Consider the following 15449-nt stretch of genomic DNA (forward strand, 5'->3'; position numbering starts at 1 on the left):
TGTCAAATTGACCTGAAGGGAGACTGTTAAAGGGAGTTTATCCATCCGTATCAACATCTACCAAAGCGCCAATTAATCTCATATTCTAATCCTGTACATTAAAACATCTGCCTTGGCTATTTGAATACAAATTTTCTCTCTATAAAGTATCTATAGTTACTTGTATATTTGCATTATACAGTCATCTGTAAAAATCATACAAATGAATAAGGAAAGTTAATTTAGTGTTGTCTATTCCACATGTTTGACTCATAAAAACAAGGATCTGCAGACAATTTTGCTTTGGAGAAGGAATGTTGAAATGCCTGCTTTTCACAAAGCCTTTTCCATTTAAATAAAACTAATTTTCTACTTTTGCACTGTACCAATGACGTCTGTCAAGATAAAATCTGCACATTTTTATAAAAGTTCTCTTACAGCAATGAGTCAGTTGGCACACACAGCTCAGCGGTTTTATTTTTAAAGAGCAGTGGAAAACCAACAGCATTACACTGAAGAAAGTGGAGTCAAGGAGGCAAAATGAATACAGTTACCAGGATCCTGTCAGTCACAAAGCTTTTACATTTGCAGCCCGAATGCAGTGTTCTGACACATACAAAAAAAAAGGTCATACCAACCAAATAAAGTACAGTAGAGGGATTTTCAGTTGTGTTGGGGGGTGGGGGGGCTTGGGGGGGAGCAAAGAATTTGAAATATATATGAGGGGGAAACAATAGGGAATAGGAATAAATACAAAATCATTCACATAATAATTTACAGCTCTCAGCTTAGATTTGCCTCATTTCATAAATGTCTCAAAATGATTTGTTCTAAATGAACTGCAATAAAACGATTATTTTGAAATAAACTCTGGTTTAAGAAGATACTAACGGAGTTTAGCAGCAAAACATGTAAAAGCATTGGCACGAGAAGTAGCTGAATCATAGCACTGGCAGATATGGCAAACCAGCCACATTTATCAAGCACATACATATATAGTTGAACTGGTGCCAGTGGAATCAGGGGAGGAATGTGAACTCGCACACCATCACTTATGCAAAGAAACCTGCATACAACAACATTCGCACACCCTCTCACACACAGCATACATTTCCAAACATACACGGCAATCAGCAAACAATATTTGCTCTGCACACACACACGCACACAGGGATCAAAAAAGCAAATAAGACAATGACCAAAGAAATAGAAAGCATCACTGCTATCAGCCCTTAGTCCCAAAGTATCACCCTGCTGACTGTTCAGACATTTAGGGTGCAGTAGATCAGTGTACACCAACAAATGATCATTTGTTCTTTTATACAAAGAAAGTGCTGAACCAAGTCAGAAAGAGCACCTCCAGTGAAATCAGGAGGTGTTTGTGTCATCTGACACAGTCACTAAAGTCTAGTCATTTTTTGATGACGCAAAGAGTCTCATCATATTAAAAAAAAAGACCATTTGTCCCAACACATATCAAAAGTTCACGTAATAAACATTTTGCTATCTTAAAGCCTATTGGCAACCAGTCCAAGATAAAGACAGCTTTCTCCCATCCACGCCAGGTGTTCTGTATTCAGAGAGCATTTCTGCATCAAAGCATGACTGGAAATCTCCCCCATGGCCCTGCACTAGGGGGATCTGTAACTAGAAGGCTTAATGTTCAATCGGAGAAACTTGCGTCAGCTCATTTCATACGCATTGCCCCAGGCAAGGATTTCCACGAGAGAATTTTGTGTCTTTCAGCTTTGTTCCGCAGAAGTAATGCTATGTAGGCAACAGGTAGACCAATCAGCATGGAAAAACTGTACGTAAAGATTCTGAATGGTGTACCTTTGAAATCCGTAGAGAAATCCGCGTTTGCATTACCCCCAAGGCCTCGTGTTCTTAAAAAGGCAAGATAACAGAAAAAAAAACAATAACCGTTGTATTGAGCTCCATGTGCTGTGGCTTGCCCTCGCAGGTGTGCGATAGTCTACATACATTCTTTTGTTTTCAGCCTTGATTTGTCAATGTCCATGAATATTTTTGGATTAGCCCCATTTATGGCACAAATCTAGGGATCCAAAGACTGGGGCGGTAACCTGGACAAAATAGAGTCATTTGAGTCGCATGGTGTCCTTGGTTTACCGGGCAGCACAAAAAGCCCTTCGTTTATATCGCAACAGCACCGTTATTGTGCTTTTTTTTTTAGTCCATGTTCTGAATAGCTGTATATTTGCTGCATGAGGAGGAAATCCACCTCAGGAGCTTCAGAAGAATGTGCCTTTGGTGTTCTTGCAGAGAATCTTTTTGAAGGCTCTGCGGAAGTCTTTGTTGAAGATGGTGTAGATGACGGGGTTGAGGCAGCTGTTGCAGTAGCCGATCCAGAAGAAGAATTTAAAGAGCGGCTCGGGCAGGGCACATGTATCTGGGCACACCGCCTGTAGGCTGTACGAGAAGAAGAAGGGGAACCAGCAGATGACAAAGACACCAATTACCACCGCCAGCACAAAGGTGAAGCGTTTCTCTCGGTTCACCATTGCTTTGCGCCGTGCCGAGTTGGGCGTTCCTTCCTGCTTCGTCCTCCGGGTCACCAGCTTGGCACCTTTGGCGGTGGCGACCATGTCTCTGTATTTCTGAATAGTGGCGGGGGAATGGATGCCACTAGGCGTCAAGCTTGGAGTGCAAGGGACCTCTAACCTCCCACCTTGTTCTGTGTCCGAGTCAGAGCTCATGCTCTCGCCGTTATTGTTGTCAGGCTCTTTCTTGACCTTCTTTGCCTTTTTCCCCAGTTTAGACTTTTTAGGAGCCATTTCAGATGAATTCGAAGGAGACGGGGAGGGGCACGGCATGGTTGGCGTCAGGGCTGTCGAAGGGGCTTGCAAAAGGTTGTTGGCAATCGGGTTGCTCTCCGCCTGCTGGGCGGACTCCACTTGGGACACAGCCAGAGTCGGGGGCCTAGGGTTTTTATGTAGGGTAGCGGGCGTTTCATCTCCTCTTCCGTTTTGTACACCCTCGTTGTGGACCTTGTGCTGAGGGGTTGCGGCATTGTCTGGGACCTCTTTGCGGGGTTCCCCTGGTGGACACCGTGTGCGCTGCTTGGCAATCTGGTAGATCCTCATGTAGACTAAGATCATAATCAGACAAGGAGCAAAAAAGGAACCGATAGTAGAGTACAGGATGTACCAGCGCTCATCGTTGAGCTGACACTGTGGCAGTCCATCGGAATCATTACCACCTTTATTCTTGTTCATGGAGAGTAACGGTGGAAAGGAGATGACTGCTGAGATCAGCCACACCACTAAAATTGCACATTTGATGCGTTTGTGCGTCCGCTTTGCACCGTATGTAACAGCACGCGAGATAGACATGTAGCGGTCTAGACTGATGGCGCACAGGTGTACTATAGACGAAGTGCAGAACAACACATCCAACGCCAGGTAAATCTCACACCATACGGAGCGAAAATACCAGAAGCCCATCAGTTCATTGGCCAGCGAAAATGGAATGATGAGGGTGGCTACCAAAATGTCTGCAGCCGCAAGGGAGACCAAGAAGAGATTCTGGGGTCCTCTAAGTGAGCGGCTGGTTAAAACAGCGATGATGACCAAAATATTGCCCACAATTGTAATTACAATCATCAACGTGATGGCTGTTGCAAAGACTGCTGTGGCTTCTGGAGAGTATGGGGGGAGCTTTATCATACTCTGGTTACAAGTGGGTGAAGACGTGCCTCCGGTGCCGTTGATGTTGTGGCCAGGCAGACCCGCGCTTGCAGAGCACGCGCTATCCATGACTGCCAGAGCCCTGCCGCTGAGTGTGCACGTGGACTAATCTTCTCTATCTAATCCGAATGTGTGTGGAATAATTTGAACAATTTCGTTCAGCTGTTTTTTTTTTTTCACACTCTAAGAACTTTGTTAAATATTAAATTAAATAAACTCTTAACGTACAAACCCCCTTACGTATAAACGAATGAATACATCTCTAACTGCAGTAAATATATGGCAGCCATTGTTATGTCACGTCTCATCGAGTGTTGGTACTTTATTATTTTCCGTCACATTAAGAAACGGAACAAAAGTCATCTGAGTTTTGGCACAGTTATGGAAACATGCGAATTAATTTAAAGTACAACCATCAAATAAATAAAATGCCAGAATAAATCGAATATATTAGCCTATAATTTACGGTTGTGATTAGCTATAATTTACAAAAGAAAATGTGAGGGGAAAAAAAGAAAACAGCCAAGAACCAATGCAAAAATACGAGTGACAAATTGGCAAATATTGTGCTTCTGTAAATGATTTGGAAACCAGTTATTCAATTATAACACTTTAAATAACCAAGTTAAGAATACAAAATGGTATAAATTCATAACAAGTTCTTACAAAACAAATATTTTGGAATGCTGAAATGTAGGTTACCCAGATGCACAACCCTCCACGGAGCGCGAGGCTTTAAATATAAATCTCCAGAGAGCAAGCAGCAGCGCGCGGCGATGTGCCAGTTTCCCCTCACAGTTTTCACAAGTTTGCAAAAAGAATTTAAGCGCAACAACTACCCTGATAAATGATGGAGTCTGATGTAGTTGTGTCGTTGTTACATTCCTGAGTGTAGAAAGTCGGCATAATAAAGAATCAGAGGCACGCCAGATATTTCGGTTATGTCCAAGCACTAAAAAGAAGTCTGAAAATTGTTTGTCGTCCGTCTCCCTCCGTGTTTCTCCCGTTTTAGTCACAGTATCTCATTCAGCAAGTTGAATGCCTCCTACGTGCCTCGCGCATTACCTCAGTGACAGTTTTAAGTATTGGTGCGGCTCGCGCGAGCCGCTCTGGCTTCATATCTACGCAGCGGTTCTCCTCAGTACCCCAGTATAAGTGATGTCAGGACGGGCGTCATGAGGCAACTCTTCCCTCCCACTTAAAAGCCTGACCTATCATAAAACTCTGATGTCAAGCACAAAACAAATACAGGCGTGTAGTGGGTGCAATTAAAATAATACATTTAGGAGAAGTCAACAATTCAAACAGCGTTTAGGTTATGCAAAATGGATAAAGGTAATGTTTTTGATTGATGATATTTACATAATGAAGAGTACAGGATTAATGTTGCCATATATTCGTTTGAGAAGTTTACATGAACTCGACCACCGCAAACAGGATTGTAAAGCATCATTTAGGCAATAGGAAATTAAAGGTTGTTCTGCAGTTTTATGGTGCGTAAACTGCAGAAATACATTCGGTCATTAGGTTGCTGACTGCATCCAACAAAAAAGCTGCGAAATAAAACGTAAGTAGACCGTAAAAGCAACAGAGGCCTGTTTGAAACGTTTAAAAGTTTAATCACAGACTGCGCTCTCGTGCGTAAAAGGACTCGTGACAATCGAGCGCTTCCTCCGCACCGTATTCGCGCTTCATTTCATAAAGATCAAGTGGTTTAATGCTCTCTTCAGATGATAAAGTGCAATATATACACAATAGCAATTTAGAAGCCCTTCAAGCGTATCCATTAGGATCAGTGAATTTCGGTTTCCTGGATCACCTGTATTACCGTCGTGATTTTAGTAAAGGATACAGGACGTTATGTCAAAAGGGTCGAATGAGTTGCAGTATTTTCAGTGTGCAAAAAATAGATAGATAGATAGATAGATAGATAGATAGATAGATAGATAGATAGATAGATAGATAGATAGATAGATAGATAGATAGATAGATAGATAGATAGATAGATAGATAGATAGATAGATAGATAGATAGATAGATAGATAGATAGATAGATAGATAGATAGATAGATAGGGCCTACTTTGTTCATTTACAAACCTGTGGTAAGCGCTGCCCCCTCATGGACAACAAAATACAGACAAGCATGTCCTCATAAGAATATTTCACCATGATTTTGCAGGTGTCCCATTATTTAATAAGTGATAATTTCTTAAATGACCCAGCAAATAATGTATTTTGTTTGATCTGTTATTCTTACAAAAGTCCTTGCCTATGTCCAACTCCGTTCATACAGTGGAAAGCCTGTTCTTATAGACTTAATTGCTTGGCTTGGTATCTAAATCTTAACCGGTGCATGTCAGGTTATTTTTTCATTAATGTCTGCATGCCATCTATATCATGCCACTCCTGAGGTTGAAGTTCTTTTTGGAAGCTGCATTTCATTTACTGTACTTTTTTCTTTTCTTTTCAAGAAGTTCATGATGTTCCTTCTGTGGAGAAGTCATTTTCCTCTTAGTGACAGACTGATATATCAGAGAGGCCGTTTATTTCGACTCTTGTGAAAAAGTGTGCACTTGTTGTGTATACTTCAAACCTTAAAAGTATAAAATTAAATTAAAAAAACTATACTTGCTGTCAGATAATGTAATATTAATTAAATATAAGGTAATTTAAGTGTACTTAAAGTACACTTTAATGACTATGTTTCTTAACACCCTTAAGTGCACTTTTAAAGAGTGCACTGTAAAATAACGTCAAATTAAACGTTTTATCTTAAATTACGGTTTGAATCATTTTGCTTTAATAATATTTTGCCATGTTTTAAAGAATTACACTTATTTTATTGTAATGACTACTAAAGTACATGTAAAGTACTTGATTTTAATTGTAACTATTTAGTATAACATCAATAGTAAATATATTTTAAATGTACTAAATTACTTCATCATTAAAAATGCACTGAAAAAAAAACGTTCCTTAGTTTTTCTTTTCATAGTTTTTGCACGCATATTTTCTATAGTAAATATGGAATTAAGTAAACTCTACTTAACTAAGTTAAGTAAAATTAACAAAGAAAATAAGTCATTTTAATTTAGCCATAAATGGTTGAGTAATTTACTTGAAGTTTCCTTTGCAATACTTTTTACTCAAACAATGTAACACTGAATTAACCATCGTACGGTCTTCGTTTTGGGAATTACACTCAGGGTCTTTGGGGTCTCCACAGACCCCAGGCAACAAAATGTAATTTTGTAAAAAAAAAAAAAAAATTGTGTTTTTTTTGGAACAAGTGTAATTTTACTCTGTTTATTAATGTTTTCACTCAACATCTGCACAGTTTTTGGAGTATTTATAATATTTTTTAAATTTTTAAATTTATATAAATACATTAAAACATATTTTTTTAATGGTTTTTCACACAAAATCAGTTTTTTTATGTAAAATTCACTTTATAAAAGACCCACATTTCTAACTTTCATTCGTGGGGATAACATGGATAATTTGACATGGTTTAGTGTAAGATTTTTGCCCATCTTTTGGAAAATACAGTTTAAAAAAAAAAAAAAAAAAGACTTTTACCAGTAAATGGCTGCAGAGCTTCACTATTTGCGTTATTTGACCGACTGAAAGACATATTTTCACAAGTATTTTTCAGTTGAATTCATATCTAAATGTTATGAAATCACAATTATAACAATTCAAATGAATTAATTTAGTCAAAGTTTAGCCTTTTTTTTTGTACTGATTTTTTTTTTTCAATGATGTTACATTATGATTAGAATCAAACCTGAACAAGAGAAAAGTTGGAGTCTTTAGAGTTTATCATTCATTTCAAACATCCAATTTTCTTATAATTCTACAAATTTAATCTACACTTCAGTTATTACATTAACAGTTATATTACATATTGAGTAAAAAATACACAACATGAACATCAAAATGCAATGAACTGAACAGCATTAACAAGCAATAACAAATGTATTCCTCTGTGTGTGTGTGTGTGTGTGTGTGTGTGTGTGTGTGTGTGTGTGTGTGTGTGTGTGTGTGTGTGTGTGTGTGTGTGTGTGTGTGTGTGTGTGTGTGTGTGTGTGTGTGTGTGTGTGTGTGTGTGTGTGTGTGTGTGTGTGTGTGTGTGTGTGTGTGTGTGAGCATGATCCTTTTGCATTGTGGATGTTTTATGCACTGTTGGATGTGTGCCACTTCATTTATGTATGCGTGTTCTGTGTTGTTTCTGTTTTTGAGGATGAATTTAGTCTATTTTCTTAGACCCTGAGTGTGACTTTTATTTGCCACACGAGCATAAAAACAAATCAATCCAGTTTATTTATTTTTTATTTGTAGATCTAGAGAGTGCCTTTTGGACAAAGGGAAAATTTTATTTTATTTGAGCAAACGTCCTTTGGGGTCAGAAAAGACCCCGAAGAACCTAGAAGTAGTTTTACTTAATTTTATAATGTTGATATTTAGCTTTAATTTCAACAAGCTTGAATTGAATTGTTTTGTTTTATTCTTGCCTGAACTAACTTTTTCATGTAGAAAATATTATTTTATTTCTTTGTGTGTAGTATTTACTTCACCACGGAATAATTTTTATCAGTGTGTGTAATTACAAATATACTTAAATACATGACATACAAGTTTCAATAGAAATGGCATTACATTTTAGTGCTTGTCAGTACATTCAACAGTACACTTTAACCATATTTCAAAGACAATAGAAGCAATTATGAAAATACATTGAAAGATGTCAAAAAAAGTTTTCAAAATTTTAAATGTAAACTATAATCCATTTTTATTTAAATGCAAATAACATGAGCACTTAATATTCTTTATTATTTCTGTAATAACCTTTTTTTTACCTTTTTGGCCCTTTTGAGATTATGTCTGCTTGGCTGATCCTCTTGTATCAGTGCAAACCACAGACGGCCTTGTAATGGACATTTTAATTTGAGTAGCTAAATAATGTATACAAAAACTAGTTTATTTAGATCCTTTTTTATCTTCGTTTAAAAGAGAGAATGAGGGAGATTATGAATGTGTCATGCTTCTACTATTAATACTGCTGTTTGATGGCAATGAAAGCAGAAGCATGCAGAGAGAGTTATGTGAAACAACCTCGATTCCCAACAACAAAAGCAAACCCACTGTGACTTTATATCATGTTCCTGCTGTTATGAGCAAGCTGATCGCAAGAGAGTTCACAAACAGAATTAACCTCGGACAACATGTAGATTTTCCAATTCACTTAGCTGACAGAGCGCGTTGGAGCTGACAAGACTGCCAATATCCCCATAACCACTCGTAAGCATTATTTAAATTATTTGTTTAGGTCTGCTGTCAGAATAATGGTGTCAAATGAAAAGTGCGGATATGATTTCAGATGCTGTGTAATAGCTCTAACAGCCTAAATATTTACTGGGTAATTTGTTACTCAGAAATATAGTGAGCCCCACCAATGACACTTGAAGCAAAATGAAACAGTTGAGGCTGGATCCAATTAAAATTTCGATTTAAAACTGTCACAGTAAGCATATAAGTTCAAATGTTGTTTGGCAGATAGCATTGCACCAGAGATGTTTTCAGTTCCCTTTCGTTCAGTCACTACGACGTACGTTAGTGACTAACGAATGGGGGTTTCGCCTAGAAGCCAATTACCTTCGAGGTGTTTAACAGCACCCAATGGCGTGCCAATGCCATGGGCATGCGGAATTTGCATGCGTAACTCCGCCCCACCGCGTGGGTATATAAGGAAGTACGCTGGCAACATCGCATTATGTTTCTGCTTTGGAGCCAAGAGAACCTCTTCATTCCTTCAAGCCTACAACTGAAGATCTCCGGAAGATGACGCGATGTCGGTCACCGCATCACAGGGTGGGCTCGAGTCCTCTGAGGATGATGACTCGGCTGTGCTGCCGCCTTCGGGCGCGCCAGCATTGCCCGAGTCGGACCTAGAGCTGACAGCCATGCTGTCTCAGGCAGCCGCGAGTCTAGGGATAGAGTGGAACCCTCCGCCCTGTCCCGAACGCTCGCGGCTCGATGATTGGTATCTGGGGGCCCGCGCTGACTCACGTCAGTCCCCGCCCTCAATACCTTTCTTTCCCGAGCTGCATGAGGAGATTGCCCGGTCCTGGAAGTCCCCGTTGTCTTCCCGTGACCAGTCTGCAGTCTCCTCCGCCTTCTCCATCCTCGATGGGGCCGCGGCCAACGGGTACACTGGGGTCCCCCAGGTTGAACGTTCTGTTGCGATGCAACTGTGTCCTCAGAGCGCTTTGACCTGGCGAGGCGATCCTAAGCACCCCTCCAAAGCCTGTCGATTCACATCTACATTGGTGGCGAAATCGCACAGAGCTGCGGGGCAGGCTGCCGCCTCTTTGCATGCCATGGCGATCCTCCAGGTCTACCAGGCCAGGATCCTCAGGGACATGCACGAGGGTGGAGTTGATCCGGGGCTCTTAAATTAGCTGCGTGCCGCCACCGACCTCGCTCTCCGGGCGACGAAGGTGACCGCACGCTCCCTGGGTCAAGTGATGTCCACAAATGTGGTCCAGGAGCGACACCTGTGGCTAAACCTGGCCGATATGCGGGACACCGAGCGAACACGCTTCCTCGATGCCCCCATATCCCAGGCTGGCCTCTTCGGCGGAGCGGTTGAAAACTTCGCCAAACAGTTTTCAACCGCCCAGAAGCAGACTGAGGCTCTCAAACATGTACTGCCCCGGCGGCCAGCTGCTGCTTCCACCCAGCCGCCGGCACAGTCGCCTCAGCCTACTCGCCGCCGAGGACATCCTCCTAAGGCTCCCGCCCCTCCCACCCGGTCCAAGCAGCAGCCTTCACCCGGGCCGGGTCGCGGAGGAAGCCGTAGGAAGGCGTCCAAGTCCCCTCAGGCCGCCCCGCGCCCCGCTAAACGCCAGGCCAAGCGGCGCTCCTGAGACGGACGGCTCAGGGATGGGAAATTCTTTCGAGGAGTTGGTAGCAGGACCACTCCTTCCCCCGGTGGAGGGCCGGGGGAGAATCCTTTGTTCGGCTGCTGGCCCCCGGGTCAGCAGCACCCTAATTTGGTCAAAGAAAGAATTAACACTCCCATCCCTGAGCCCCCAGAGATCGGTGATGTCAGTGCGCGCCACCTACGGGTCCCGCCACTCGCATCCCACTCTGTCGCCAGCCTCCTGGCAGAGCAGACCCCAGTGGAACGTGCGTCCTTCCCTGGTCTCCTCTGTCAGGACGCAGCAGTTAACCGCACCCCCACACCGGGACGCCCAACAGCCTCCCTTGTCCGGGTCGGTAACGCTGCATCGCTGCCCCACACCGGGTACACCTGTAGTCCGAATGACCCCGCTGGTGCAGTTCCTGGGAGCCTGGCTTCAGATTCCAGGGCTGTCCCGCTGGGTCGCGAAGACAGTCAGGTGCGGCTACGCGATTCAGTCCGCGCAGGTTCCTCCCTGTTTCCGGGGAGTCCGCTTTACTATGGTACTACTCCTTGCGACAGCCCCTCCCTGGCCTATCCCTCTGAGACCGGACCTCATCTCTCAGAGACGGGGCACCCTATGGCACCCGCGTCCAGCGCTCTGGAAGCTCCACGTGTGGCTTCTGGACGGGACGCGGCAGGTTTGAGTGGCCTGCCACCTACGGTGGCCGCCACCATCACTTCCGCTTGGGCAGAGTCTACACGACACCTCTATGTGTTGAAGTGGAACCTCTTCGTCACCTGGTGCTCTTCCCGCCAAGAAGACCCCTGGAATTGCCCGATTGGGTCCGTGCTTGAGTTTCTCCTAGAGGGGCTGGAGCGAAGGCTGTCTCCCTCCACCCTGAAAGTGTATGTGGCTGCAATATCTGCCCATCACGACCTCTTGGGAGACAAAAAGGTAAGTCAGCACGACCTGATCATCAGGTTCCTGAGGGGGGCGAGGAGACTGAATCCTCCTCGCTCTCCTCTCGTTCCCTCTTGGGACCTCTCAGTAGTTCTAAGTGCTCTGCAGAGGCCTCCCTTTGAGCCTTTGCGGTCGGTTGACATTAAGTTCCTGTCGATGAAGACGGCTCTGCTGACCGCATTGGCCTCTCTTAAGAGGGTCGGGGACCTGCAGGCTTTTTCAGTTGACGAAGCGTGCCTCGAATTCGGGCCGGCTAACTCTCACGTGACCTTGAGACCCCGGCCTGGATATGTGCCCAAGGTTCCTACCACTCCCTTCAGAGATCAGGTAGTGAACCTGCAAGCGCTGCCTTTGGAGGAGGCAGACCCAGCCTTGGCATTGCTCTGTCCAGTACGCGCTCTCCGCGCTTACGTAGACATGACGCAGTGTTTCAGGACCTCAGACCAGCTCTTTGTCTGTTATGGTGGAGAGCGGAAGGGAAGTGCTCTCTCAAAGCAGAGGTTGTCTCACTGGATAGTGGACACCATTGTTTTGGCTTACCAGCAGCAAGGTCGACCATGTCCCCTTGGTGTGAGGGCACACTCCACCCGGAGTGTGGCCTCCTCTTGGGCTCTAGCGCATGGCGCCTCGCTAACAGACATCTGCAGAGCTGCAGGCTGGGCGACACCCAACACATTCGCCAGATTCTACAATCTCCGAGTGGAGCCAGTGTCCGACTGTGTACTCGCCCCCCCAAGGGGCTGGTAATGGACCAGGTTCTAGGTGTCTTCGCTTGCTCGCCACTCCACTCCACGGACTGGATACGTGCGATATTCTCCTCAGGTGAGCTCCCCGAGAGCCCTGAGCTCCTCCAGCACTGTCGACGCCGACATCAGTTCAGTCTGCCCTTTCGAGCCCAGACCCTCATGTCCGGCCAGGTGCCCCGTGTGCAAGGTTCCCTCCGGCGACCCCCACACGAGTATTTCCACCGTAAGCCTCCTCAGTGAGCAGGTGTCTTTCCCTTGGCAAGCCCCTGCCACCCCTAGGGTTAAAAATCCACCTTCGGCTGGTACCCTAGAGTTTCCCATATGCAGCCCACAGCGGGTCATATGTGTACTCTCTAAGTCCTCCCCACGGGTAGGCATCATTGGCATTCCCTCACTGGGATATGCTTCCCAGTGTACCTTGGTAATCCTGAGATAAGTGGGAGTCCTACGGCCTTAAGTGGCGGGATCTCACACTTACGCAGGGCACTGGATGACAGCTGAGTGGCGCGGTTATACTGGAACCCCCATTCGTTAGTCACTAACGTATGTCGTAGTGACTGAACGAAAGGGAACGTCTCGGTTACGTATGTAACCCTCGTTCCCTGAGGAGGGAACGGAGACGTACGTTCCTCAGCCACGTCAGCTGTGCTGCTGGAACGCGGAGTTCAGATCTTGGCTCCGCAGCAGATACATAATGCGATGTTGCCAGCGTACTTCCTTATATACCCACGCGGTGGGGCGGAGTTACGCATGCAAATTCCGCATGCCCATGGCATTGGCACGCCATTGGGCGCTGTTAAACACCTCGAAGGTAATTGGCTTCTAGGCGAAACCCCCATTCGTTAGTCACTAACGTACGTCTCCGTTCCCTCCTCAGGGAACGAGGGTTACATACGTAACCGAGACGTTTTAAGGGAGATGTGTGAGAGTTAATGCATGACCCGACCAGTGTTTTCATCACAGGATCTGTCTCACATGGGCAACCACAATCTGTTTTTATTTTTCACCTAAAGTGAAAAATAGTGTTTAGAAAGCTGGCAGAAATCTAAACAAATCAGTGTTTTCCTTGCCCATCCTCACAATGAAAGAGTTGTAGATACTGATGGCTGTAGGCAGCAATGACCTTCTGTAGCACAATCACCCCACAAGCTTTTTGCTTTTTTTAGTCTTTGATTTGCTGATGAATCACACACGACTCTCCAAAGTCCTCTCTATTTCTTGCTGTGCTTCTTCTTTGGTATTTGCCCACCTTCAACACATTCAACAATTACAGAGCCATTTGGAAATTGAATAATAATGACAATAATAATAGTCCATCCATCCATTCTCCAAACCGCTTTATCCTTATTAGGGTTGTGGGGGGGCTGGAGCCTATCCCAGTCTAGGGTCACAGGCGGGGAAACCCCCTGAATTGTTGACCAATCCATCTAAGGGCTCACACACAGACACATTCACAGATAGCCTATCTCCAATTGACATGCTGCATGTCTTTGGATTATGGGGGAAACCAGAGCACCCAGGGAAAACCCACACAGACACAGGGAAAACATGCAAACTCCACACAGAAAGGCCTCCTGGGACCAATAATAATAATAATTGCCACTTTCCCACTGTAAAAAAAAATCCCCGTAAAAAAACTTTAATATTCCGGCAGCTGGGGCGCCAGAAAAAAAACTGTAAAATAACAGAAAATAACCAACACGTAAAATTACAGTAATTTTCCATAGTTCAAAATACAGCTTTTATCTGTAATTTATATGAGATTTTCTATAATTTCTTGAACCTTTTTAATGTAGGGATTACAAATTGTGGAAAACTGTGGAAAAACCATGAAATGACCAATTATTGAATGCTGAACACTGCTATAACTCAAACAATCAGCCTCAAGTGCAAAAGATTGTTTTTAAGTTTGTTTTTAAGTCATTAAAATGAATGTGATCACAGCTGTAACAATATAGTTTGTTCATAATGGCCACAATATACCTATATCAAAATTGAATCATAACTGCAAAAATATCAAAAACAAAAAGCAACATACCAATATTAAAATTTGTTCATGTCTTCAACAATATACAAATATAACAATTAGTTCACAACTACAACAATTCACCAATATAAAAAAAGTTGATCATAACTGCTACAGTTTAAGAAATTGTTCAGAACTGCAACAATATGGCAATTTGTTATACACAGTTTCTTACCATCGCTATAGGACACATATCTCAATACTTAGGGTTTTTTTTCACTCTTCACACAGTTCTCCTAACCAACTTTCATCTTGGCACAGCAGTTAATTTCACATTCAAAATGCACTACCAAAACACTTCATAATCTCAAATCAACTCATAATTCCATAACACTAGCAAAGGTTTTCAACCAACAAACACAATTTGCCCCTCATAAAACACAGACCTAAAAAACACAATAATGTCTTTACAAAACAAGAATGACTCTTTACTGCTTATAATTCACTGTCCATGTTTACATTACTGTAAACAATTATTCCTAAATTTCCCCTTTTGAATGGATGATAATGAAATTGAGCTTGTGTAGGTGTTCAGGGATAGTTCACCCAAAAATGAAAATTCTGTCATCATTTATTCACCCTCATGTTGTTCCAAACCTGTATGAGTTTCTTTCTTCAGTTGAACACAAAAGACGATTTTGAAGAATGTTGGTAGCCAGACAGTTGACGGTAGCTAGTGAGGAAAAACGAAAACTGGAAGTCAATGGCTACCATTAACGTCTGGTTGCCAACATTCTTCAAAATATCTTCTTTTGTCTTCAACTGAAGATATAATCTTACACAGGTTTACACAAGGGTGAGTAAATGATGACAAAATATTCATTGTTTTGGGTGAACTTTCCCTTTAATGCTCGACAGGTCCTTTAAACGGCTTTTACTTCGAACAATCAGCAGATGGCGCTGTGGTAAAAGATTTCCGCTGTTTGTATCATGTGGCAAAACCAACAAACCAAAAAGTGGTCATGTCCCATATTCATAATTTTGTAAGATTACCACAGCAGAGGACAGATCTTGAATGTAGGCCTATGCCAAGGGCTATTGTGTGACAATGTGAAATAAACTAAGAAATTTGCAATGTTATCAAATATTTGGAGTCAGTAAGATTTGTTTTTAAGAAACTGG

At 43.1% G+C, this 15449-nt stretch overlaps 1 protein-coding gene across 1 annotated transcript; it reads right to left on the reverse strand.

Moving 5' to 3' along the window:
• Window positions 1-426: 426 nt before the first annotated feature.
• adra2b (adrenoceptor alpha 2B) lies at window positions 427-4833 on the reverse strand. Its single transcript, XM_079827614.1, has one exon. The coding sequence runs from the start codon at window positions 3753-3755 to the stop codon at window positions 2232-2234; it is 1524 nt and encodes a 507-aa protein (XP_079683740.1). The 5' UTR covers window positions 3756-4833; the 3' UTR covers window positions 427-2231.
• Window positions 4834-15449: the final 10616 nt, after the last annotated feature.

The sequence above is a fragment of the Gobio gobio genome, assembly GCF_949357685.1.
Source record: "Gobio gobio genome assembly, chromosome: 10".
In the NCBI taxonomy this organism is placed as follows: Eukaryota; Metazoa; Chordata; class Actinopteri; order Cypriniformes; family Gobionidae; genus Gobio; species Gobio gobio.

Coding starts and splice junctions, on each gene's coding strand:
- adra2b (XM_079827614.1), bottom strand. CDS start 3,755: ATGGATAGCGCGTGCTCTGCAAGCGCGGGTCTGCCTGGCCACAACATC.